This window comes from Arvicanthis niloticus, chromosome 9, assembly GCF_011762505.2.
Source record: "Arvicanthis niloticus isolate mArvNil1 chromosome 9, mArvNil1.pat.X, whole genome shotgun sequence".
Taxonomy (NCBI): Eukaryota; Metazoa; Chordata; class Mammalia; order Rodentia; family Muridae; genus Arvicanthis; species Arvicanthis niloticus.
This window is the reverse complement of record NC_047666.1, coordinates 79896513-79920945: the sequence shown is the minus strand read 5'-3', so window position 1 is coordinate 79920945 and position 24433 is coordinate 79896513. Positions and strand designations below refer to the sequence as shown.

Below are 24433 nucleotides of genomic sequence, written 5' to 3'. Positions count from 1 at the left end.
GAAGAAGAAATGTAGCTAACCAAGGCTGTATCAATGCCCAGCCACTTGGTGTGTTGGGTTTCTCCCATGACTGGGGTCTTCACTGATTGATCTGAGTCACAATAAAGACACTGGTTTATATGAATCATTCACTGCTCCCTCCCCTGATCCCTTCCAGGCCAGGAAGCAAGATGTTGAGAATTAGCACATACACACTATATTTCTGGTTTTAGTTACAATTTTATTATCTTTAAATACATTTTATTATCTATGTTTAAGACTTACAACATACATTATGGGCCACACAAGGAAGGCAAGTGGGTCATATAATGAAACCATCATGTGTAACTGCTGTCTTTGGTGTCAGGAACTGCTGAAACCAACTTTACTTTTTTTAAAATCATTGTCTCTAATATAATACTATTCTATTTATTATAGTCTTTATGCTGTGTTAGTTCTGTGGACTTCATCATCCTTTGAACTAAAATCTCTCTATGTTTCTCTCTTCCTCATCTCTTGTTCTAGCTCAACACTTTTCTTTTTTCTCTGATTATTTTTCTAAAGATTTCTCACCTAAGGGCTGGGGTGATTCCCCAGAGGGTAGAACGCTCAGTGTACAAGCAAGATGAGCAGAGTTCAGATCTTCACAATGCTCAAAAAGGTGGGCGTGATGACATGCATTTGTAATCCCAGTGTTCCCCGTGACAAGATGGGAGGCAGAGACAGGACAATCCCTGGACAGTCATAGATGCTAGTCAGACATGCTGGAGGGTGATCAGGAGACCCCGTCTCTGATGAGGTGAAAAGTGAAGTCTGCTGCCTGAAGTCAGGCTGAAAGGCTCGATTTTGATTTGATATTTACTCTACAACAGTTAATATAGCCTTTTGCTGTCTCCCCAAGGCTGTACCGTATATGGTTCTTAGTATACAGCTGAGGAATCCCCGCTGCACACCAGCGTCATCTTCTGCCCACTTAACAAGTCAGTGAACTAGTACCTGCTAACACCCCTCTTCATCAGCAGCCGGAGCAAGGCTCCTAGATAGAGGTCATTTTCCCTTCCCACTTCCTAACTATGCACAGTCTGGCAATGTGGTGACTGTCATATTTCTTTACTTTTCCCCTTTAAATATGTGCTTGGGCCCATGGGATCAGTCTCCTCCCTTACCTTCATTGATTAAATATCAATAGGAGCCTATGCTTCTATGATAATGACAACACCACTCACAGCAGTCAAGAGACAGAAACATCCCAAATGTTCCTAAAGTGATGGATACAGGAAACGTGGCACATTTATACAATAGAGTGCTGCTCAGCCATTGAGAGAGTAAACCCCTGTCTTGTTTGCCAACTGAGTAAACGTGGAGGATATTGTGTTAAACAAAAAAAGCCAGGCTGGGTGTGCTGGCTCCTTCTTGTAATACTGGTGCTGGCCAGGCAGAGACATACGGATCCCTGAGGGCGCTGGTTGCTTTCCTAGTCTGCGTGGTGGGCTCTAGTCCAGTGACTGGACTAATCTAGTCTAGTCACTGTCCACACAAACCACAGTGAGTGGGGACTGAGGGATGACACTGGAGCTTGTCCTCGCCTCTACACACATGTATGGACACGTACACACAACCCTGCATCTACAGTAAAGCAAAGCAACCCTGAAGGGATGGAGGCACCGGTAAAACGGCGGCTGTGCTCTGCTGCAGCTTGTCGCTGCATCATACGCACTCATAAGAAAGTGGTTCATCTCCACTGTCAGGCTGACTGTGTGGAGGAACGCCTAGGGCATCAGTGGAACAAGCTTTGTGTGTCCGTGATGACATTTCCAGGCAACTAGATCACAAGGCCTCTAAGCTAACTGGTGGCTAACTTTACTCATGAATTCATAATATAATACAATAGCATTACTGGGAGGAAGTGAAAGCCAGGAAGAGGAAGTAGGATGTCCTTTAAGTAGGTCTTTGTGAGCAAACGCCATCTTACCTGGCCTGGGAAAACAGAGCCAGCCATGGTAGACTGAGCCTTCTGTAAGTTCCAGCCGGCACCAGCCCCTTCTCTTCTAAGTTGCTGAGTCTGGTGTTTTGCCACCTGGTAACCAACACACATATAATGAAACAAGTATTATTTTAGAGATGAGAAGTGCAGCTCAGAGTCTAGATTAATAGGTTATTAGTAGTTAATAAGTAACAGATGGGATTTGAGCTAGGCTAGCCTGACACAGAGACTAGGGTTCTGTCTAGGAAACATTTATAGAGTTTAAAATGCCTGAGTATTTAGTCCCTGAGCAAACCATGCATGTGTCCAGTATGTACTCTCAGATGTAGACGACAACAGACTCCTAAGCCCCTTGCTGAAAGCCATTTAAATCAAGTGCCTGGTCATCAGGTAAGATATTGAATTTAAAACACTAAGACACGGGAGTTTATACTCGGCTGTACATGGTACCGAGTTAGCAATGATCCAAGTGATTCTGAGGCTGGACACTTTATAGAGCTGAGAAGCAGTTCTTTCTTGAGTTTGCATGGGGGTAGGTTTGCACTGGCAGTTGAGCCAGCAGGAAGAATGAAAGCCACCTTCCTGCTTTCCCCAGTCATGTAGACATGGCCCATGGTGTTCTCACGAAGACCAGTCTCAGTTCCCAGAGGCTGAGGAAGAGTCCTGCATGGAAAGTGCTTACAGCAGAAAAGCTCATCTGATAGTCTAAACATCGACCAGAATCAGAAAATTCCAGAAGCATCTGGAGTAGGTCAAAGGGAATGAGAGCAGAAATCACAGATCCCTGAGTAATATACTACAAAGCCGGCATCATCATCATCATCATCATCATCATCATCATTTGATTATTATTATCATTATTATTTTATTATTGTATTTGTGTACATAATGCATATGAGTAAGCCTGTCATGGCATAGATGTGAGGGTCAGAGGACATATTTCAGCAATCAGCTCTCACTATGATATGTTCTGGGGACAGAACTCCAATCTTCAAGCTTTGATGACAAGTGCTTTTACCCATTGAACCATCTTGCTGGCATGAAAGCTAGTGTTTTAGGTGGTCTGTGATTACCATATTATGGGGGGGGGAAATTTAATGGCCACTTACCTTTGAATGAGTCAGTAGATTTGTGTGTATGAAGGGAGGAAAAACATATTCAAGACTGTGGCTACTACATGCTGACAGACAGGACACCTTGGAGACCTGGAAAGGCGAGGGAAATAACACTGTAGTCATTGTTAATGCTTCTGAGAACCAGGGGGTAAATTCAGACAAAGGTCTACCACTGGTTGGAAAACAGTGAGCATGATGTGTTTACATTGTAATGCCCTGCTAAATGGGAAACATTTCCTTGGGTCCTCATAACCCCTGCATGACCTTTTGCTTGTGGGTTTATTTGGTTGACTCTTCAGCTATATGGAGACCCGGAGGAAGAGAAATTGGGATTACTTGTGCTTTGTTTAAATTATAAGGAGGGAAAGTGATAGGTGGTGTGTCTGCAGCCCTCAAAGATGGGAAATGTCCCTATCGTGCCTTCCTAGAACAGAGGAAGTTTGGGGTGGGAGGGATCTTCATTTTATTTTAACATCTATTGTATTTTAAAACTATGTGCCTGTAACTGTGTGGGGTATGTATGTGTGTGTGCAGGCACCACCCCTCCCCACAGCTTGGTTTGTATTTGTAAGCTACCCGTTGTGAGTGCTGGGAACTTAATACAGGTCTTCTATAAGAGCAGCGGCCTCCTAACAGCCGCAAGGGCAATCTTTGTTTTAACTAACTGCATTGGTTCCACTCTCAGTGCCTGCCTGTAGGGGCACTGAGCAGTCTTCTAAGAAAAGCAGAGTAACGCTGGTAGACAGACAGTTGTCCGCGTTTGGTAGATAAAGCACCGAAGTCTCAAGTTTCACTTCTCTCTGTTGAAGGTGCTAAAAAAGACTTCAGGGCACAAACTAGTCAGCGTGGGCCGTCTGGAACGCTGCTCTTGGCTGAACAAATGGAACTGTGGTCTGAGATTTCGGTCCTGGGCAGACTAAACCAGCTGGTTTTGGAGGCTGCAGACTTTCTTCTTTGTCCTTGCACAGGACGCTGAATCAAATAGAATAGGCAGCCGCTAGGAGGTACCCGAGCTTTTTCTGTCTTCTGCTAGGGCAAGCAGAAATGGCTCACAGCGAGTCTCTCCACTAGGCGGGTCCAGGCGGGTGGCACGTTTCCAAGGTCGTGGTTGTGATAAGCTTGCTTTTGCAGCCTTTTAAAATAAACAGCTTTTTAATTTACAGAGGCAGAGGAGGCATTATCTCTCCACAACTTCTACAGGCGAGAACGCCAGCCACATGGATATGAGGATGCCCCTCTGTTCTCCGTAGGGTGGAGGCAAGGTGATGGATCCCAGTGTGCACGCACCTCCCCTTGTGCCCGCTAGCATCAGTGTGTGTGTGTGTGTGTGTGTGTGTGTGTGGCGCACGCGCCTGAGCATGTGAGCTCGCGCGCGCGTGCACGCAAGTGCGTGCATAGAATCATAGCTAAGCACGGGCTGATCTGATTAAGGGAGCTCAGGAAGGAATAAATATTCGCCAGCCTCCTCACTGCTCGTTTATAACCAATCAATTTCAGAAAGACAAGGGTGACAGCAGCCTGAGCACAAGGGGTGCGGGTCCCCAATCTGTGCATACTCGGGGATAGACACATGCGCCTGTGCATGCACACACCAGAGGGGCTGCTGCTCTTATTGTCTGCCTCCCTCTGCAGAGAACAAGGGCAGCGGCGAGGGGCCTGCACCCTGGGCTAGCGTCGCCGCTCCAAGCAGGTCACGGGAGGCAATTTCGCGGGTGGGGGAGGGAGGGGGAGACCTTGATTTCCACCAATCCCGGGGCGCGTGTCTGCGGAGTCCAGGGCACAGCGGAAGGCTGCGGCGCACCGCTGAATGAACTGATGAGAGTGAGTTTTAGGGTTGCCCGTGAGGGGCGCGGAGCGAGGGTCCTGGCGGGCGCGGCTGAGGCGCCAGGGGTGGGCTAGCGGTCCCGGGCCATCGTGGAAATTTCCAAAGACTTGGCGTGGCGCGGAGAGCGCATCTGAGGGGTGCCGGGCACCTTGGCGGCGCAGGAGGCGGGGGAAAGGGCGGTGCAGGGCGCAGGAACATCTCTCTGGAAGGGACACAACCGGTCAGACGTCCGGGAGCCAGCCGCGCCTCTTCCAGGACCCCGGCCGAGGGCGACCGTGATGCTGCAGTAAGGGCGGGAGCAACCGGCCCACTGCTCTTCTTCACTGCTTCATCCCTTCAGCGCCCGCTGTCTGCAAGCAAAGAGACCAAGGTTCGTGATTTGCCCACAGGCCACTTCCTCTAGCAAAGACAACCCAGTAAAAGTTGCATTGGAGAAGATCCTTGTAGCTGACCTTTTGGGGCCGTGGTTTGGGGGTTCTCCAGCCGCGCGTTTGCGATCTGGAAAGCCAAAGGTGTGTGTGCATGGGGGGCCGGCCACTGGGACATCCTCTGCTGCCACTTTGCCCGGCGTTGTGCTGAGGCTCCCACTACTGACCCTGGGACACTGAGGCTGCGATGAGCCCCTGCTGGCGGGCCTTACAGACGTCCAGAGGGGCCATGGCCATGCTGGCGCGGAAATTCCCGCGTACCCGGCTACCCGTGGGAGCCAGTGCCCTCTGTGTGGTGGTCCTCTGTTGGCTCTACGTCTTTCCAGTCTACCGGCTGCCCAATGAGAAAGAGATCGTGCAAGGGGTGCTAGCACAGCGCACGGCTTGGAGGAGAAACCAGACGTCAGCCAGGCTCTTCAGGTACCTACTGTTGGCCGCCGCTCCTCTCCAGCATCCTTTCCTGCTAGCGTGCTGAGGGCAGGGTTACGTGTGAGGCTTGCCCTCTGTGCTGTGCCCAGCCTCGAGACTTAAGTCAGGGTCTCTGTCCCATTCCTCACCCCAAGAGGCGTTTCAAGGTACCTTTTCGGAAATCAAAGATTTGTTATCTGCCCCTAGTCTGTGCTGTGTTTGCAATTGACACATCTCCTTAGGAAGGGAGACCCAGGACAACTTAGAGCCGGTTACTTTCAGAGAATTTATTTCTAAGACTGCGGATGTTCGGTGCTAAGGAGGAGTAAGCTAGAAGCAGGTTAAGAGGCATTCGGGGGCAGTTGGTAACATAAATCAACCATGCAGGAATGATGGGCAAACCTCCAGTCACGAGAACCTGAAAACTACCCAGGCCTTCACCATGGTTTCGCTCAGTGTGCCCGTTGCGAGTTCGGAGCACGGAACCATGACCCACTAAGCGTCGGACCTGCACGATTTTTGTGTTGAAATTTCAACAACTTTTTGATGACATATTTTCTTTTCTGACCGTTTTTTTGGTAGAAGAAGTTACTAGCCCAAGGTCATTCTTTATCTACGTACGACAAAGTGCAGGTCCGGAATCTTTACCACTTGAACGTTCCGGAGCACTGGCGGCCTCCCTTCCCCCCGCACGCCCCCCACCCCCTTAGACTCCGGAATGTTGGTGGGAGGTGTACGTGAGGAACTTGAAATCAGAAAACAAAACCCAAGGCCAGGTTTGAAAGAAGACAGCACAGAGTTTTCCAGCTGGTAGTTTCTCCTCTTGGGGGAGGTGCTAATTTGAGGAACAGAAGACAGGTTTGCAACACAAGTTGGGTAAGCTAGAATCTCTTTGTGTGTTACCCGCGTGTTGGGGGAACTGGCAGGCTCTGATGGGACCTCGGGCAATGCCTTCTCATCTTCAGCCCTGGCGCCAAGTTTTTGCCTTGCTGGCCTTTTCTAGTGGTGGTCTGAGGGAGGTGCTGAGAGACAGGCAAGAGCCAATGAAATCCTTTCCCATTGCTATTATGGTCTAAAGCAAAATCTTTAAAAATAAATAATTTTCCTCCTTAGGCTTATTTCTGGAAAGGCCAGAGGTTAAACAGTTCTTCCAGAATCTAAAGGAATGTTTCCTTTCAGCTGATATTTCCTTTCAAATTTAGAGGGGAGGTCGTTCTGTTTCTTTCTTGCCCGTCTTCTTCACTCTGCCATTGTTAGTTTTCAAAGAAATTCCACTGTCCTTGAAAGTACACAAAGATGATTTCGTTGAAAGTACACAAAGATGATTTCGTTTCCACCTTAGCAGTGTTGTTTGTTGGGCTTCAAGGCAGGTGGAATGCATATTACCCTGTGGCTCTTCACAGACAGAAGGCAGTTTCGAGTGGCTCTTTGCAGAGAGCAGGCACTTTTCAGTTCAAGAAATGGCTGGAAATGAATAAAGACCTGTTATATATATTGAAGACCTGTTAGAAAATAGATTTCTTTCGAGAGGACACTGTTAAGAGCAAAAGGTTTCATGGTGTGATCAACAGAGGCAAATGGTTTCTGGGACCCATTTGCTCCTGGTTGCCTTGAACCCGGGGCGGTCTTCACCCTTTAACTTGGTTCCTGCGTTCGGAGAATGCCTTAGTTAAGAAGCACATCTACGATCAGCACACACCCTCGAGCCTGGTGTATGCAAAGCTGCAAAACAGCACGTGCGTCATTGAAAACAAGTTAAACTTCACATTAGGATCCAGAGTTTGCTCAATGCCTGTTTTATAGCCGACCCCAGAGCAAGTATCTTCTGGAAGTTACCTAATCTTGGCTTTTTTATTTATATAAAATATAGACAATCGTATTTCCTTCCTAGGGTTATTCTAAGGTTTAAATCATATATATATATCTTGTATCTGATACCTTGTGTGTCCAGAAAGGGGTCAGTCTGTGATTATTGTGCTCTAATTCCCTGCATATGGTAAAACTTTGGAGCTCGCACGCAGCCTGCCTGTTGGAGTATATACTTATCTATGCTTCCATCCTTGATTCTATTGATAATTAATAAACAGAGACAAGGAGTTTGGAAAGACTTGAGTAATTTAATGTTTGTTAATCTAGCACACTTTTTTTTGCATTGAACATTTATAAAATCTCTCATTTTTGGACACCCACATTATTAGTTTGTGGGCAGGAGTATGTGATTTTGATAGACAGTCGAGCTAGAAGGTTTTGTGGCATTAGAGTCTCCACTTTGACAAGAACGTGACTTCATTATTCTAGTCTTAAACATCTTTGTGGATACAGAGGTGTATACACAGATAAGCACTGTGTATTTATGTGAGGAGATAGTCACTGTCTTGTTGATGAATTCTGGGATAGTGTCATACACACACACACACACACACACACACACACACACACACACACATTATATACATGTAGGCATGTATGTGCAGTCACTTAGCCAATACCTGTATGACTGTTGCGTACCTTATATCAGGCCCATAGGACCTGGACATTTAGTGTGGAAGAGCTGACCCCTAGTAAGCTAATAAGAGCTGACCCCTAGTGACAAAGCAAATAAGTAAATAAATCAGAAGCACCTTCCAAAGCCCTGTTGATGGTAGAGAAGACATCCTTACGTTTCCAACCCAGTGTCTCAGATGCTCTTTCACCCTTTGGATTCCCCTTGGTTTTTCTGATTTACTTTTCCTGCCCCAGAGCCTGTGGGTCAACTTCTCTAGTGGCAGTGCTGTCAAGCAGCCTAGGAGACAGCAGCGTAGCAGTCCAGAGCTGTGATGGTTGTGGACTAACCAGGCTCTCACCAGGTGGTGTATTATTGGCCTCTGTCTAGAATCTCACTGTTCTCCTGTTCCTTTACACACACAGCTCACATGGTAGGCCATGCCAACCTAGAGGGATGCTTGTCTTTCCTGAGCTCCTTACCCAATCCATTTGTCCTTTAGAAACGAGCCCCCATCCAGGACTTATGTGTAAGGCTTTATTCCTGGCATGAACATGGTAACAGTCACGACACCACAGCCAAGCCAACCAACTAGTACCGTCTTGTAATCGGTCCACCTCTGTGAGGGCTTTTTATGTGTTTTCTTTTAAAAGGATTTTATTTATTTTTAGTTTATGACTATAATTGTTTTGCCCGAATGCATGTGCACCTCTTGCATGCCCGGTCTCCAGAGAGGACAGAAAGTGGCACTGGATCCTCTGGAACTGGAGTTATAGATTGTTGTGAGCTGGGTGCTGGCAACTGAACTAGGGTCCTATAACAGGAGCAGCAAGTACTCTAACTGCTGAGCCGTCTTTGCAGTACCTCCCTTCCCCCCAGCCCTCCCACCACACTTTGTCAATGCCAATTCCCTTCAGAAGCTTAGATTAACAGATAAAGATGAGTGTGTCTTGCTTCCTTAAACAGAAGGACTTTCTAGACTCTGGCAGGAAGAGAAAACCTAAATTCACGAGGCTGTAGCCCACTAGATGTTGAGCACCCAAAAGAGGCGAGGAAGGAAGGCATGGGAGAGGAAGGAGGACACTGGACATGATCCAGATGTGCTTGTGACTCTTCCTATTTGTGGACTGTTGGCAACACAAGCTTATTTCATAAGATTCCCCAGCTTATGAAATAAGATGTGTGAAAACTTTACAAGGGCCACAGAGCAGTAGGTTTGCATGGAACGGTAGCCATGATTTGGGGCCATCGCAACAGAAGTGTAAGCCAGGTACTCGCTCCTTGGACATCAAGTGGAAGCAGGGAAACCAACTTTCAGAGAGGAGAGAGGATTTGTCATAGGAGAATGAGATGGGGTAGTGGGTAGAAGACAGGTTTGGCAGATGGTTAGAAGGATGTGGTTTCTTGTAGAACCTTCTCAAGACACCAATGGAGACTCAGGAGGCAGGCTGGCTTGGAGGTCGGTGGGTCCAGTCTCTGACTGCCTTTATGGCTTGTTACTTATGAGATGATGACCGACATTAGCAGTGTTAAGATCACCAGGGAATATGGGAGACAGAAGGTGTATTAATTCATCAAAATGACTCTGTGAATATGCACATGAATGCAGGACATGTGTGTGGGTGCTTGTGCACATGTGTGTGCATGCATGTAGACACCAGAGGTTGACCTCGGGTCATTTCTGAAATATCATTTACCTTGTTTTGTTGAGACACGGTCTCTCCCTGAACCTGGAGTTTACCAAGTAGGATAGGCTGGCTGACCATGGGGCACCAGGAGTCCTCTGTCTGCATCTCCAGCCATGGGTGCTAAAGGCTTCAGATATCACCACACTGTCCTGGTGAGAAGGGCATAGCTGTCAATGTATGGCATAGATATTAAGTGGCTCTCATGATAAGGGATTATGGAACCAACTTTGAAAGTGTATCTTGGGGACAAGTTGGTGTAGTATGTTTTGATAGTTAAGAAAATAACCTAGAAGCTGCATATTGGTACATACTTGTATTTCCCAAACTTGGGAGACTCGGACAGGATGAGAATCATGAGTTTAAGGTCACATAGAGCAACTGCCTCAACAACAAACAAACATGCAAACCAAAATAAAATGTTATACTTTAAAATATGGAACTGTCTCAGCAATAATTGTCATAGAAAAATATCTATCACTAGGATTTAATATTGGATATAGGATTTTATATTGTATATAAAATGTACTTGGGCTCCTTCTTAGAACCTGCCCCTAAAGCTACTCTATAAAGTGGATTTTTTTTTTTTTAAATAACTTGATTTACAGATAAAACTATGGGAGTCAGGGAAATCCAGGAACAAAAAGGTGGAGGTGGATTTTCAGTCAGAAGCTGTTTAGTTTAACTCCCCTGCTCTTTTCTGATGGCAGTGGGCAACCGAGGGACACACACGTCTCTCCTAATCACACCTTGGTTTCCTTTCTCCGGTGTCATCGTCAGTCTAGTTTTGGTTTGCATAATGTAGTAACTTCGGACTCAGTATTGTCCTGGAAACAGACCATGCCATATTGATTTTGTGTGTCTTTCCTTTGGCCTAAGCTTCCCTTTTCGGGGGTCACATCTTCCTGGTCTTCACCAGTCTGGTTCCTGCTCACCTCTGGGATTGCGCGACAGTGACTGTAAACTATGCTTCTGACATTAGCTCCCATTAACCTAATAGCACCCTGGCCGGCTTCGTTGCCCACTGGCCTGTGAAACTTTTCCTTGTAAGTTTGCTCTGAGATCAGATTAGGCAGCGAGTTAGAAATGCCTGCACCCAGATCTCCAGTGTAATTGATGCTCTGGTCACGGGGCCACTCCTCAGCTTGGCTTCCTTTATCTCCCTCCCCTCCTGGGCTGTGTTAAAAGCATCTCTTCTGTTTCCTTCTTCATCCCCTTCCTCTTCCTCTCCCGTAGTTCTTTCATCTTTTGTGTGCAGGCACACATGTGTCAGCTCGCCCCCACTTTATACTTTGTGGAAGAGTCTCTGGTTTCAACGTTGCATACGGCACACACCAGTACACAAATTTCTTGGGATTCCCCTGCCTCCAACCTCTGATCTCACATGGGAGGAACAGGGATTGCAGATCTGCGGTACTATGCCTATTCTTTGCATCGGGGTTCAGACTTGAGCCCTTATTATCCTGACCCAGCAAGAGCCATTTTCCCAGGCCTGTCTTCTTTATGACATGTGCATATGGTTGAAGCTACTGGGGAGACTGAGTCAGGAATTTCAAGAAGGTCAAGACTTACTTGGTCTCTTGGGGTCATTTTCAACCACATCAAGATCCTGTCCCAAGATGAAATAGGCGGAAAGAGGAAGAGAAAAGGAGAGAAAGAGGAAGTGGCAAGAACGGGGGTTTGTGTAGAATGCATCCAGCTTTTCAAGAAAGTCAGAGGGCTACTTTAGGACTTAGTTGGGTTAGCTGAATGCTTATGTGAGTTTGGGGTGCAGCTTGTCTGAAGTCTGTGCTTTGTCTTGGAGTGACGCCGACTCCAGTCCTTCTATAGTCTCTCTCAGTGGCATCGGGAAGTTTCTAGTAAAATACAAGGCTTTCAAGCTTTTGCTCAAATTTGGTTCTGTGGGAAGCTGTGTGACCATAAGTCAGTTGCTTAGTCTCTCTGTTCCTTTGACTTGTCATTTGACTTTGTGCATTTATGACAGTTAAGTCAGAAGCTGATGGAGGAGCTAGGACAATTCTCACCTGGATGGCTGACAGGGAGGGCTGTTTGTACCTTGAAAGAGCCTTGACTTTGGGGCCTTGGGGACTCAGTTTATGGCCCTTGTTCTGTTATTTATTAACACTTGTAACTTTAAATAATTTATTTGTTTGTTTAGGCAGAATCTAATGTAGCTCAGGCTAGCCTCCTATTCATCATGTAGTGGAAGCTAGCCTTGAACTTCTGAGTCTCCTAGGCCTACTTCCCTCCAGGGTGCTGGGATTTCAGATAATTTATTTAGTCTTTTGGGTTCTGACTGTTGTTATTCACTAACACTGAGGGGATCAGGTGCCGAATAATCTCTAATTATTAATCCACACTGAGGAGAAAAGCCATTGGGCATATTCTGTGCCTGCAATTGTCCCTTCTGTGAAGGACTATGTGGCAATAGAATGTGAGCCTCTGGGGTATTCACTTTCCATACTGAGTGCAGAGGGAGCTGCACTGTGGCCTGTGGCCTGCTGAGGAAGATGACAGACCTAGTGTGTACAGGTATAGGTATACATATATGTGTATAGTGTACATACTATACATAGTATACTACATATAGTATATTTATATATATATTCATATATACTATATATAGTATATTTATATATTTATGTATTTTATATAGTAATATATAATAAATTTATATTATAATATTTATATTTTTATTCATATTCATATTTATATAATCAGCCATTTGCTTGTCAGCCATGCCTCCTCTCAGAATGCTTCTTATGGGCCAATGTGGGGGCGGGGAATGCAAGGAATCAAAACAGGGTCTGTGATTTTATAAAATCTGAAATCTAGTAACTGAATCCTGCCTCTCAGTGTGCACCTGTACAATCCCAGAACTCTGGAGAACTCCTGGGACTTGAGACCCCGTCTAAATCTCTCTTCACAACAGCAGCAGCAACAACAACACAACATTTTAAATTAAAAAAAATAAAGTTACTGATGTAGTCCCCCCAAGGGATGCAGTCTGGCAGCTTTGGGTAATTATAGTAATCTTGAAGCAGTTGATTGATTTCTATGTCTGGGGAGCCATCTTGAGGGAAAAGCCACCCAGACCATGGGGCTGGGTGCAGATGTGAGAGGTGCAGAGGCACAGAGGCACACGGCTGCTGCTGCTCACCAGCTAAGGTCCCTGCTGAAGTCTTCATTTCCTGCAGCTGTGCAGAGAACAGGGTGCAGCAATGGGGTGACACCCACTTCAGTGTCTTGACATGAGCAATATAGAAAAGGCTTCATGTTCCTCACATTTATTTAAGCATTTCACAATGTTATTATGTATCTGATTTTTGGAAATAATGAACACTGGATGTAAAACAATTAAAATTCAGTAAAAAGGAGGGAAAAGACCCTTTAATTCTGTAAGTGTTACTCAGCGTAAGCTCATGGTTTGCATGCGTCTCCTGCCTCAGTTGTACCTAGTTTGTAGACTTAGCTTTATTTCTTCCTTTATTCACCCAAAATCATGCTCATTGGTATCTTGTTGTATAATTGTTATTTTCAAAATTAGTATGATATGGCTTTATGATTTTCATTTTTAAAAAAATAACATTTATTATGAAGTTTGTTGTTGTTGTTGTTTTCAACAAGTTACCATACAGAAGAGCTAGCTTTGATAAAAGACTATTTATGCTGCTGGCAACGTTGTATGTTGACCCTTTAAAAACTTTTCACTGCCTGTTGGATGAGTGGCTATATTTACAGAAAAGTAAAAAGTCCCTGAAAGAATTCTAAATTGTGGCAGAGGACATGGCCCAGTTGGTAGAGTGCTTGCTTAGCATGTGTGAAGTCTGGGTTCAAACCCCAGTGCTGAATAAACTGGACATTGTCGACACATGGCCATTCTCATACTTGGGAGATGGAGACAGAAGAATCAGGATTTGAAGGTCACCAGAGACCAGAGCTGGCCTGAGATTCAAAAAAAAAAAAAAGTCTGCATTGGAAACAGTGTTAAAGGTAACACTGTTTATTTGCTTTCCTGTCCCACGTTTTCAGACATCCCATGCTTCTGTATGTGTTTAAAACACCTTTACCTTGAGCATCCATTACCGAATCTCTTCTGTGGAAGCATCTCCAGTCAACACCCTTTTTTGTTTGTTTGCTTATGTGTGTCACAGGTTCTCACTCTGTAGCCTTCAGACTCACCACAATCCTCCTGCTTCAACCTCCCAAGTGCTGGTGTTACTGGGGTGAACCACCACAGCTGGCTAAGAATTAACATGTTGGCAGCGTGGTCCTCACCATCAGCTGCTGAACTGCGTCAGATGGTTGGTTGTTCATAGAAAGTCTTTTGACTTTGACTTTGGCCAAGGGCACTTTGGGTTTTTCCATGTTTGAAAGCAGCAGAGGGTGCTTACATAAGACCCAGGCACACAATGGCTAGTGGACGGATGGAATCCCCTCAGATGGCTTTTCGGGAGATCAAAGCAGCTAAGAGAACTTCCAGGCACTGGATCTGACCCTGACCCCTCCCTGTGAGGGCCTTTATTTGGGGACACTGGCTATCTCTCCAAATTACCTTTTCCATTCCAGTACAGAGGATAATTAACACCGGGTCCATAACAGGAAAATAATAATAATAATATCTTATCAAACCAACATGTCTCCCCACTTAAGCAATTAAACTAGATTGTAATGTAAAAAGAAATTTTACCTTACTGCAAGCTAAGAAGGCTTACTTTTTACTTTACTTCAAGGCAAGAGGAAGAACAAATAGAAACTTTGCAATCGGCAACAGCAGTTTTGGGGGTTACTTTCCTTACGTTGGAAGGTGGAGAGTGTCTGCAGGGGTTGAGGTTGGCTTACAAAGGGACCAAAGCCCCACCATGATCTTCAGTTGGTTGTATGATGCAAAGCAAGAGGCCATTGGTCTCCTCTGTCGTCGTCCTGTGAAATGGCTGGCCACGCCATGTGGTGTTTGGGGGCCAGTGTTCAGAGCTGTTTGTGTTTATCTGTCTCACACCCCACACCCCGGTCTCACTAAATGTCTAACACGTATTTGTTGGACAGATTGAAACAGGATTGCCTTGAGAGGCAGTAGACTGCTGTCTGGGTACTTGTGAGGTAGGGCTCCACTGAGGTCCTGAACAGACTCCAGCTCACTCAACACATCATCCATTACCTCAGGAACAACTATATACTCAGGGCCTTCCCTGTGCCAGACACTGTCATGGTGCCTCATGTTAAGCCACGAGGTCATGTCTGCCTACATGGAGCACATAAAGACACAGTGTGTCACCTGAAGCCAGCATCCCCCTCCAGTCCCACAACTGTGTTGTTTGTTTTTGATGCAGACCTACTATGCAATCCAGGCTAGCCTGGGACTCATCCCCTGCTTCTGTCTTCTGAGTGCTGGGGTTACAAGTATGGGCCACCGCATCTGATTTTATCCCCCCCCCCTTTCTCTTTTATTTTGGAGACAGGGTATTATGTGGCCCAGGATGGTCTCAAATGAACTCCCTATGATGCCAAGGGTGACTTGGAACTCCTCATCCTCCTGCCTCTACCTCCCTGAGTGCTCAGATTCCAGACTTGCGTGCCCACATTTGGTGTATGTAGTCTTTGGGTTGCAGTCCAGGATCTAGTACATGCCAGGCAAGCACTCTATCAACCGGGCTAAGGCTACAGTCTTCTGCCTGCTTTTTTATTTTTTTATGGGAAAAAAATAAGCACACATTCAATATCACTTTCGTAATTTACAGTCTATGTCTGTATTTGGTACAGTGCAGAGAGCACCCAACCCCTTCTAGTTCTGTATTTGGTACAGTGCAGAGAGCACCCAACCCCTTCTAGTTCATTCAGTTCTAGGCCTGTGCCATGATTGACAGGTCTAGGAACATCTACCGATTCTTTCTGTCCCAAGCAATATGTGAAATATTGGAGGAGAAGACACTTTAAAACAGGAGCAAACAGTCATGGGGAAGCTACGACCGCTCACCCACAGAATATAGCCTGAGGTGTGGGCTGGCTTGGCTGGGAACATTCATAGCCTAAGCTACTGCTGTACTGGCCCAGCCACTTGAGGTAAGGCTAGGAGGACTGGACAGTGAGACCGTGGGAGCCAGGGTAGGAAAAGCTCAATTTGGAGGGAAAACAAAACCCATCATTTTTCTTTTGCTCCATTTCTGAGACAGAGTTTTTCATAAAGTCCAGGATGCCCGCGAACTCCCGTCTCATTACTTGTCTCCCTACCAACTACCAACTAGCAAAGGTGACTTTGAATTCTGAATCTCCGTGCCTCCATCTGTTGGAATGACAGGTGTGCACCACTGTGTCTGTCTGGCTTCTATTTTCTTAATAATGGCTCCACTGTATTGTGTGACAGAACTTTTCAAGGGGAGATATAACCCATGGCTAACCAGCCTAGACAGGGATGTCGCAACAGATCAAAGTATGGATGCTACCAAAGTCCAACTTCAGTCATGAGATTTACTGGGGTTACTTACAAGGTGTGGGTGAGGGGTCACTTACAGGAGTGTGGGTGAGGGGTCACTTACAGGAGTGTGGGTGAGGGGTTACTTACAGAAGCGTGGGTGAGGGGTCACTTACAGGAGTGTGGGTGAGGGGTTACTTACAGGGTGTGGGTGAGGGGTCACTTACAGGAGTGTGGGTGAGGGGTTACTTACAGAAGCAGAAATTACTCAAAGACAGCTGCATCAACAAAGCCCACCCCAGCCTGAGTGACAGCTCACAAAAGCTGGGAACCTGGAACACACAGGCCAGCCTGAAGGCATCTCAACGGGTTGGATTGGAGAGTATCCTTTCCACGTGACTCTGGTCTAAGCCTCCAGTTCTTCCAGGCAGGTGGTCTGGCCTCAGAGTCTTTGCAGCTTGGCTTCATCTTTAAGGACTCACAGCTTTTTATTGCTTAATCTGGTGGTGAGTGAATATGGTCAGTTTTAGGAACTTCCTGAAGCTGTTTGGAGTGGCTTACTTTGCCTTTAAGGAGCTTCCCTACAGGATGGAATGTTTCTGTCTCGGAGGAAAGTGTGTTACAGCCATCTCCAGTATCCTGACCCACCCCACCTCCTACGCTACTTGGCTGTTTTAATGAGTCTCTGCCTTGATTTGAACCCTGGCTGGGGATGAGTCAATCTTCTTTTCACAACTAGTGTTCTTGGGTGGAAAACTAGTGTATACTACCCACAAGAGGACCTTCCTTTCTTTTCCAGGACAGGGGCATCATCTTGGCTTGTCACTGCTCTACCCCTTGTCGGCTATAGCATCTCTTTCGTTTCTGACTCGGCTTTCTTCACAGCCCAGGAATAGAGTATTGATCTGGGGTGAAGCCTGCTGCCCCTTGCTGAAGACTCCCTTGATGTTTATGATGGTTGGTTTGGAGCCTTGCATACATCTCCTCCTTGTTAATCAAGGAAGAAAACCCAGGTTTCTCCTCTGCCTCTGGAGAAGTGGTAGCCATGACAAAAGAACATGACACTCCATTGCTGCCCCTGCCTGCCTTCTCAGTTTTTCTCTGTGTGAGTCCACTGGGTACCGGAAGGCCTGCTTCTCTGCCTTGACCTGCTTGGTAACATGTGGAGAGGAAGCTAGTCTCCAACCTTGATGGCTTCCTTAACTTGAAAACCTACGGTGGTTTCTGTAGGGCACTTAGAGAAGAGGAGACAGCCTCCTGTTTTGATACAGTTACGCACTGAATAAGGGGTTGTATCTTCAAACCCACTCATCCTGATGCAGAGTCTCATACATAGAGCCAACACTCTACCACAAAGGCACACCTTAAGCAAACAATGTGGTATTCACTCTTTCCCTCTCTCTCCTTCCTCTCTTTCCCCTCCTCTTTTCTCTCTGTGACTATGCTGTGCTGTCTCGCCTTGTGGCATCTCCTACTGCCAGCTCTTTTTTTTTTTTTTTTTTTTTTTTTTTTTTTTTTTTTTTTTGGCTTCTTTTCCTAGTCCAGGGAGCTCAGGAGTAGACTATCTCGACCAACAAACAGGGGAACGACGCCGTTCTGGCCAGCTCCGCGATCTGTGTTCTCTTACATCCTCTCTCCTTTTCAGGGAGGGGAAGAATCTATACTCCTCAGTGAATCTACAGCCCTCAGCATGATGGCTGTGCTAGCTGTATGAGCAGATAGGGCTGGCCCGCTGGTTAGTCTCTATAGTGGCCCTCTCGAGGGACCTGGTCATGTAACCATGTAATTCACCTGCTGTATCTCCAGCACAAAACCCCACTGAAAACCCCGTGACAAAATGAAAGATCCAGCAAAGACACTGTGAGATTGTTCCTTGCGTATCAGGTTCCAAGATTTATCACTTGTACACAGTCCAAAAACTTTTAAAATAGAGATGCAATATGGGGAATTAAGTTCAGATTTAATTAACATTTACCGAGCCCCAATTACATGTGAGCACCACAGTACATGCTGTCTGCTCAATGTGTCTGTTGAGCTAACCCCAGATTTTAAGCTTAGTTTTTCAGACAATGATATTTCTAGTAATATAGTTGTTTGTTTTGTGGTTTCACTATGTTAATTCTGTTTTAAGCATTATATATTGTATGTTGCATTTAATAGTCACAAACACTAAGGAGGAACATGTTATTGACCCTCTTTGACAGAGAAAAGGCTATATGCTATTTGCCCAAGATGGACCTTTGATGGTAGTGACCAGCATTCAAAGAATGCTCAGTGTTTTCCCCTCTGATAAGTTCTGGATGAGTGTTGACACCATCCTGGTGGCTCTGTAGCATGACATTATCCTGTGGTGGCCCTGTAGGACGACAGCATCCTGGTGGCTCTGTAGGGTGACATCATCTTGGTGTATAATGGTGGAGAGACTGAAGCCCAAGAAAATGAAGGAACTTAGCTGTTATCCTGTTGGTAAATGGACTTTCTCCAGGGCCCAGTATTTTCCTCTTTGCAGGCAGTGTTTAGTCTTCACATGGAGGATTTCAGTCAAAGTCTGGTAATCTTTCTGTTGCAGTCTTGTTATTCATATTTTTTTCCTTTGAGATAGGCTCTTACTTTGAGGCCTAGGCTGGTCTACTGCTCACTATGTAGCCCAGGTTGGCTCAGAACTTTGTGGCAATCCTTTCAACTCCAGCCTCCCCAAGTACTGGGATTCCAGGCGTAGGCCATTACACATTTTGCTGAGATGATGAATCCTAGGTAGTAAAGCTGCAATCTGGGAATGGGAGTTACCCCCCTCTACCCCTTTCACTTTCTCTAAAACCAAGGCCTTGAGCCTTCACCAGGACAGGAAGGAGTCCTCCCTCCTCAGCCTGCATCTGTCTGATGTCTCTGGTTGAAAGGTAGTAAAGAAGAACACATTTGCTCTCCTCACTGCCTCTGCTCTGGCCTTCCTTCCTCCTTTTGGCATCGGGGAGATGTATGCTGTGGAAATACATTATTAACTGTGCTGTGGTCACAGAGCTGAAGCCTGTACTCCTGTGGGAAGCCGGGGTGGGAGAACTCAGCAGAGGGGTTCTGTGCTGTGTGAAAATGTAGTTTCTGCTCTTCTGCTTGGCCGTGGAAAGCCCCGGGGAACTTTCTTTGGGCTCTGGAGCCTGCCTCTGAAATGTCTGTGATAATGTTCGGTGTTACTCAGGAAGGTACCTCAGAGATGCCGTGCACATGTGTAAAATGAAACCGTGTATTTTTATTATAAAACAAAAGCTTTATGGAAGGGTGCTAGGCAGTATAGAAGCTGCCTGGATCTTATGCCTGTCGACCAGTCCCAGTAGATTTCCATGTATAGCCTTCCGGGTGGTGCCTAGCTAGGATACTTGAGGTGAAATCTACAGTTTTTGTCGGGACGACTGGCACACGGAGAGCTATTTTAAGCAAGCAGGAATGTATAATCCTCTTCCTGCACATGTATTTATGTGTCTGTATCAGCCACATCTATGTTTATCATCTGTCAGTCAAGCTTCTCTGTCATCATCCAATCTCTCATCTAGTCGATTACCTATTCATTATCTATCGAACATCTATTTATCTGTCATCGTTTACCTAGTCATCTATCAGTTTTCTATCTGTATCTAGCATCTTATCTATCACTGTTTATCTAGTGTTTATCCATTCTATCTAGCAGCCCCTTATCTATTTCCTATCATTTATCTAGTTATCTATCATCTACCTATCATTTATCTTCTATCTAGAGTCAATTAATCATATGTATATCTATCAATCATTTATCATGTGTAATTTATATCTATCAACTCTCATTTATCAGCTATCATATATTAATCGACTATCTGTCTATCTGTCTGCCTGTCTGCCCACCTGCCTGCTTGTCAGTCTGTCTGTCTGTCTGTCTGTCTGTCTGTCTGCCTGCCTGCCTGCCTGTCTATGACCTATCATGTATATATCATTTATCCTGTACAGTGATGCACAGCTTCCAGGATGGCTCTCAGTTTCCCAGCATCCCTCCCCCTGGTCCTCATGCCCTGTGTTGTCTTCTCTCATTTTGAGTGTGGGTTGCATTTAGTGACTCGCTTCTAAAATAGAACCGAATACTGCAGAGATGATGGGGCATCCCTCCCTCTGAGACTGGGTTAAGAGCAGCCTATGGCTTCATTTGGATGGCCTCTTTCTCTCTGTTGGATTATTGCCCCACTGTAGGTAGTCTGGGGAGAAGCCTGTGCAGTAGGAGACTGAGGTCTGGTCAATAGCCAGGGAGGAATTGAGGCCAGCAGCAGTCCTGGATAGGAGCCGAAAAGGGTGTCCCTTGCTTCTGGAGACTGCAGCCCTAGCTAACAGCTTGACTGCAGTGTCACAAGATAATCTGAGTTAGAACTGTTCAGCTGAGATACTCCTGAGCTGCAGAGCAGAAAGAATGCAAATTTTAAGATTGGGGGTAATTTGTTACACACCTCAAACAACGACGGCTCATCAGTTACTATTGTTTTATTAAGTTTACTGTATTATTAAATTGGATTATTAAACATCAAAGTGTGCAGCCAGTCATTTTGACTGTGTTCTCTCCCATCAATGTACCCTCATTAGTATCCCACCTTGCATTATAGAGCTAATCCATGGGAAATATTTTCCCAGGGTTTGGTCTTTGACTGTCCTTGTGTTTATGTTAGTATTTTTTCTATAAAGATTTTAGAAATCATCAGAAAATTGAATTGATTTACTTTTATTGTTTTTAAATTGTGTATCTATGTGTGGGTATGTGCACAAACTAAACTAACTCAGGGCCTCTGAAAGGGCATTACTGCTGACCTGTCTCTCTAGACCTCACTTATGACTTGTAAACCGTCATGTCATGAAGCACATGGCCCAAGACATTTTCATCTGGTATTTTTATGGTTGGGCTGGTGATGTGAGCCCACTATTCAGTCTGGTGCCATCACTAGAGTAAGCCCAAACCCACAGTATGCCCTGCCCAGTGCTGTGAAATGTCCGGTCTACCGTTCTCGATGTCCCTCTCTATGTGTGAGTCGTAGTTAAAAATGCTACTTTTCTTCCCCGGATTTCTTCCAGTTTTCATTCAAAAGTCAGACTTGTTTAATTGCTGCGGCCTTATCTCACTGTTTTGGATAGTGGCTGGGCCTGGAACTCACTGTGTAGAGGAGGCTGGCCTCTAACTCACAGAAATCTGCTTGCCTCTGCCTCCCACCTGCTGGGCTCAAAGGCATACACCACCATATCTATTTTAATCTCTGATAGGGAACAGGTTACTATTTCTTGTCATAATTTTCTCTTAGGTGCAATTGAGATAGTTTTTCAACTTCACTGAAACTCTTTATTTGAGTCTCAGTAATTTATGCGTTCTTACTACAAAATTGAAACTTCCTGCCTGAGCATAAGATATATTTCATTAATATTCAATGCTGATTTTACTTCCCTAGATAGAGTATTCAGGCTTGCTTTTCATAGATTGTCATAGTTCTATTGAAATAATTTTAAAGATATGTCACGCCCTTCATTCTGGTTACCTTACTACAGAGTGTCTCGTTTGCCCTATAGTGTCTAAGAGGTTATTGTTTTGCTACAAACAAAAAAAAAGGTATTAATAGTTATGTGCATCTAGCTCTCTCATTAGAAATCTCAAAGTACCAAGTGTCATGACAAATATCATTGGAGTAGTGTCACTTTTGAAATTCACAATGATTGTCATTATAATTAGAAAAAAGTTTAAAGACACCTGTTAGGATATTTGACATAATCCTAACACCTCTCTGGGTGTGTTAACTTTGCATAGTGAGATTGTGAATTTAAAGAATGCTGCTATGTTGAGCTTTGATGCTGCAGATAATGCCAATAAAATTATCCTGAGGTCAGTATTTCCATTTGGTCAAACCTCAGGAACGGCATATATAGCTTGATCAGGCTAGCCCTTCTTGTTCTGAAAATACATTTATTTCTGCCCATTGTGTTAAAGCTTATCTTTAACAACATGAATATGTTGGCAGCCAAAGTACATGGCTTGAACCTGAAAATGGATCCTCCCAGACAGAGTTATTAAATTAACAGGCTGGCAAGCCAAGGACGGGCAAAATTCTACACAGAGCCTTACCAACTTAAGACAGAAGTGCATTGCCTTTGATAATACATATTCCATGATGGGTAAGGAAGGCATTCTTGTTAGAACAACCTAAGACAGGCTCAGTCTTGTCAACAAAATAAAAAGTGGGGAGAGGTGGAGACCATTTGGGGCTGCTTGGCAAGAATCTGACATGGGCCAAAGACAAGGAAATGGGCTGCTTGGCAGGAACATGACATTGGCCAAGGACAAGGAAGCGGGCTTCAGACAGGAATCTGACATTAGGCTAGAACAAAGAAGTAATTTCACATAGGAATCTAAATCTTAGGCTATAACAAAGAAGTAATTTCAGATAGGAATCTAAATTTTAGGCTAGAACAAGGAAGTAGGCTTCAGACATGAAAATGACCTTGGGCTAGGACAGGGAAGTAGGCTCAGATACTTTGGTCATCCTGATAAACCTTTAGCCTTTAGAAACAATGATCACGGGAGTGTTCACATAATTAGGTTTAATGCCTTGCTTTTTCTTTGACTATTTGTGTTTATTGTATTGCTTGTTCCTCAACTATTTACATCTATTGTATTGCTAGACCTTCAACCAAGAACTGACCTTAATACATACATGTAATCAAAATGGTATAAAAGCATAAAGGAAGAGGGGGTATAGAATAGGGGATTCTAGGGAGGGGAAATGGGGAAAGGGGATGCATCTGTATTGTAAATAAATAAAATATCCAAAAAAGAGAAAGAAACCTTAAAGTAAAAATTTCCTGGTGTGTCCCTTCTGGTTTGCTAGAAATATGCTGATATATGTATGTAGTTTGTAAACAGTTATGTTTTCCTCTTTCCTCACACTTATTTCTTATGCTTCCCCATTCTTTAATGAGTATGAATTTAGTGTTTTCTTCTGCAGTTTTCAAGCTGAGTTTCTTTACTCTCTGTACTTGTCTCTCAGTGCACACTGGCTTTTAGCTCTGTGACCCGGAGTCAATGGCTCACTTAAGGAAGAGAGTAAAGGTTTCAGAGGCAGAGAAGGGCTGACCAAGGGTTCAAATTCAGGGTTCTCTGCTCCCAGCTCACTCTCTGAACATTGCCCCATGCAACCTAAATGGAAAAGATGTGGGGCCAGCAAGACAGCTCAGCAGGTAAAATAGCTTGTTATGGAAGCTTGAGAATCTGACTTCAGTGCTGGAAACCCATGATGGAAAGGAATTGATTTCTAAATGCTGCTCTCTCTCTCTCTCTCTCTCTCTCTCTCTCTCTCTCTCTCTCTCTCTCTCTCTCTCTCTCTCTCTTACACACACACACACACACACACACACACACACACACACACACAAATACAAACACACAAAACTGGGTCTGGAGAGATGGCTTAGCAGTTAAGAGCCTGACTGAGTTCAAGTCCCACTGACCACATGGTGGCTCACAACCATCTGTAATGCGATCTGATGCCCTCTTCTGGTGTGTCTGAAGACAGCTACAGTATATATATATATATATATATATATATATATATATATATATATATAATAAAATTTACAAAGGGAGAGAGAGAGAGAGAGAGAGAAAGAGAGAGAGAGAGAGAGAACTTGGAAATGCCTCTAGATGCTTGCATGTTTCTAGGCTCTTTCTTCTCTACCCTCTCTGCATATTGTTTCTGGACACAGTAAGTCTAGTCACCAAAATTCAATCCAGGATGTGTGCTGTTGTCACTGACTTCATAACCACGGTTGCCATTGTGGTGACCAGAAGCATGAGGTAGTTGATTGACTCTAAGATCTTCAGGTCTAGGCATGGCACTATGTCACTGTGAGGCAAGGTCTGGGACTTACCTGAGTTTGTCTTCCCTAAGCAATCTGATCTTTCTGGACTGTTCTGAAGTCCTCTCTTCCCTCCCTCTCCACAGTCTCCTGTTACACTCTCCTCCTGTGCTTTTCAACCATTAGGCGGCCAGTTTGACAGGAAACAGCTCCCTGGAAGAGGCTGAAATTAAATGGATCCGGCTTCTGGAAAGGTCATTATTTTAGGAGGGGGAG

The 24433-nt window shown here is 45.0% G+C and overlaps 1 protein-coding gene across 1 annotated transcript in view; it reads left to right on the top strand.

The window, feature by feature from the left end:
• Positions 1-4497: 4497 nt before the first annotated feature.
• Positions 4498-24433, top strand: part of St8sia1 (ST8 alpha-N-acetyl-neuraminide alpha-2,8-sialyltransferase 1) — a 127685-nt gene continuing 107749 nt past the window's right edge. Inside the window, exon 1 of the mRNA XM_034511246.2 lies at positions 4498-5751. Coding sequence (XP_034367137.1) covers positions 5519-5751 — 233 coding nt within the window. The 5' untranslated portion in view covers positions 4498-5518. The remainder of the gene's footprint in view (positions 5752-24433) is intronic.